Here is a 3,243-nt window from a genome sequence, read left to right on the forward strand (position 1 = left end):
CTCGTTACCAAAGGAGGTTTTATGCTAATAATTATTTTGAGTAATTACTAATAGTGTCCACTGCCTTTAAATAGTCCGACTGTCTACAAGTAGGTCTGCTCTTGAACTCAATACAATATTCCTACTTTTTTTTTTAAGGTGCCCATGTCATGTCTGTGCTACAATTTAATCATTGTCAATGAGTTGTTATTCGCCTTCGGCCTCAACTGATTTTGAGGTAAAACGCACATTTTGGTTACGTTTCATAAGTGAAAAAAATCTAGTTAAAAAAAAAGCCAGTTCAATAGTTTCAGTCCAAGTGTATTATTTGCGCTACCAATAACTACTGTACACAAAGTGTAATGCAGTGTACATGTATGTACTTCCTCATACTTTCTGGGATATTAACCCATGTAAGTCAATGGATACATCGAAACACAACCTTTGTTGGTGTAGGTTTGGGTCCAATGCTTGACAAAGACACACTATTTTTGTGCCCAAAGCAAATAAGCCAATGTTTTCATTGTGGACCAAACATTTTTGTTAGTGCGTCACAGCAAAAGTTCAGCCCATAAAAAGTCGTCTTGTCTGCACTGAAAGTACGAAACTGCCTACAAAATAACATTCATTGGTTATCAGTTTGCATTAAAAATGGAACCAGCTTGTATGAAAATGACCCTGTTGGTCTTCCTGGCCGTGTTTGCTATGAGAGCAAGGTCCCAAACTCAGCATAGCATTGGGCCCTACACAACGAGCGAGACTGAGCGATGTGTGTGCCAGCCACACATCACAGTCAACCCGCCAGTTTGCGGACGATCCGTTCCCGTGAACTCCGGTACCGGCGGCTACAACTGTACGACCGTACAGGAACTACTTCGTACAGTATCAATAAATCAAGAAGATACAACACGTAAAGTAGATACTGTTTCCTCCGAGCTGACCGATACTAAACGTATAGTCGAGGAATTGCAGGACACAGTCGCAGCAAATCAGGAGACTGTCTCCTCCGAGCTGACCGATACTAAACGTATAGTCGAGGAATTGCAGGACACAGTCTCAGCGGTCTCCTCGGAGGTCCAGGGTTTAAGACGACAGCTTGAAGATCTTCAAGTGTCTGTTTCTACCTTGATTGAACTCCTTCATGTTAGACGTAAGTTTGCAAACAAATTGAACAATATTGTTCACGAAGCCGAAGATAACTTTGTTGGTAAGGTCAAGCAGTGCCGTGGAAATATAAAGATTGTATTAGACACCGTCTTGACCTTGATAAGTATGTTAAATGTGTGTGTCCAAAAACACGTTGAGAACTTGGTTATCAATCTCGTTAAGCATACACGTATAATTTGAATAGAATTGGGGCAAATAAATTATAACAATTAGGTACTTACAGTTACTAAAATAAAAACTGAAATGTTTTTATTGTTTACTACAGTTAACCCTCGAAAGGATTGTTCCGAGATTCTTGCAAGGGGTGAATTGATCAGTGGCGTGTACCCGGTTCAACCTCTAGACTCCGGTGAAGCTTTCCAGGTATACTGTGATATGGAAACAGACGGTGGTGGATGGACGGTAAGTTTAAGAATTATAGTGAATTAGATAGTACTCATGTCTACGAATATATTTGTAAATAAGAATAAGTTTGATCAAGTCAAAGAAGACCAGGGTTATTTTAAAAACCTCCACGTTCCCGTGATAGGTTTTCCAGCGGCGTCAGGACGGCAGTGTAGATTTCTATTTGGACTTTGCCAACTACAGCCGGGGCTTTGGGAATCTAGAGGGAGAGTTTTGGCTCGGTAACGACAACTTGCACCGTCTGACTGCTCAGGGCGAGTACGAACTCCGCGTAGATCTCACAAGCCTCGACGACGATACCGGCTTTGCCTGTTATGGCTCGTTCAGCATCGCCGATGTAAGCGATAACTACACGCTTACAGTGGGAAATTACTCGGGAACAGCAGGTAAGATGCTGTAAGTGGAAACTTCGAAGTGATACAGAAATATTGCAGGGTAATCTGTGTCCATCGTTGTGACCGATTGTTTTTGGTAGGTTTCAATGAAAGACAGAAAAGCAACATCGTGATTCAAATAGTTGAATGAGAAATCACCTCTTTCTCAAAAACTACGTTCCTTCAGAGGGAGCCGTTTCTCACGATGTTCACATCTCCCCATTGCTAGTTCAAGTAAGTTTCTAATAATCATTTTGAGTAATAACCGATAGTGTCTGGAGTGCCTTTAAAAGTGGAGGGGGAATTGTCTATGTTTTGTTCCTCAACTCCAGACGGAAGAGAAGGGTGGAATTTTGCATCCCTTGTAGCCAAAACTAAGCGAAAAATATGAAATTCAAGCTTGTTATAAACATTTTTATTGAATCGTAAAACCACACTTTAGAGGGGCAAATTTTAACAAAGTTGCTTAAATTCGATAGCAATTTTCGAACTATATTATTAAACTGTAACTTAAATAAAGAAAGCAAATTGCAGTTAAACAAATGAACCTGATTGTGAAACATTAACTTCACTTTTCCCAATATCCCAGTTCCATTAATTGATAAATTTGTTTCTAATCCCACCTTATCGGCCTAAGTTATGTTCGAAACAAATTAATGTTTAAAGTTACCTCCTGTCAACATCGCCTTTATTTACACGTATGACTATAATGGCTACGTGTGTTATATTACAGGAGATAGGTTATCATACCACAATAACCAGGCCTTCTCGACCAAAGACCGAGACAACGATGCCTTGAGTAGTGGTAACTGTGCTGAGGCATACCACGGAGCCTGGTGGTACAATGCCTGCTACCACTCCAATTTGAACGGGAGATACTTCAATGAGGCCTCTACGAACGACGAAGGAATTAAGTGGGTTGGCTTTTCGGGTAACCGCTCACTCAAAACAACTGAGATGAAGATTAGAAGGAAAGTTTAGTCCTTAATTAAGATGGACACCATTATTAAAAGGTACGCAGTAATAAACATCTCCTCATAAATCACCTGATCGCTTCATCTTATTAAGTTTCTCGTAAATTTTTAAACAAAAATAATTAAACCTGTACTTTGAAACCTAAAAATGGAAAACATGGAAAACAATTTAATGTGAATTAACTTTTAATGCAATGGATTAAATGAGACATGTATAAAAATCGTGACATCGAGATGCTAAAATAGTCGCAGAAAGTAACTAATAAGGAATGTCACTTTAAACCCAATACGACCAGTATAGTATGTAAGACTTCCAAGTACAAACTCATTGCTTATAAAACTAT

General features: G+C 39.4%; 1 protein-coding gene across 1 annotated transcript; it reads left to right on the forward strand.

Moving 5' to 3' along the window:
* Positions 1 to 630: 630 nt before the first annotated feature.
* Positions 631 to 2,932, forward strand: LOC117304765 (ficolin-2-like). Its single transcript, XM_033789372.1, has 4 exons — positions 631 to 1,129; positions 1,412 to 1,548; positions 1,676 to 1,937; positions 2,659 to 2,932. Exons 1-4 carry the CDS (start codon positions 631 to 633, stop codon positions 2,904 to 2,906), a joined length of 1,146 nt encoding a protein of 381 aa, XP_033645263.1. The 3' UTR covers positions 2,907 to 2,932.
* The last annotated feature ends 311 nt before the right edge of the window (positions 2,933 to 3,243 follow it).

Source organism: Asterias rubens, chromosome 21 (genome assembly GCF_902459465.1).
Source record: "Asterias rubens chromosome 21, eAstRub1.3, whole genome shotgun sequence".
Lineage (NCBI taxonomy): Eukaryota > Metazoa > Echinodermata > Asteroidea > Forcipulatida > Asteriidae > Asterias > Asterias rubens.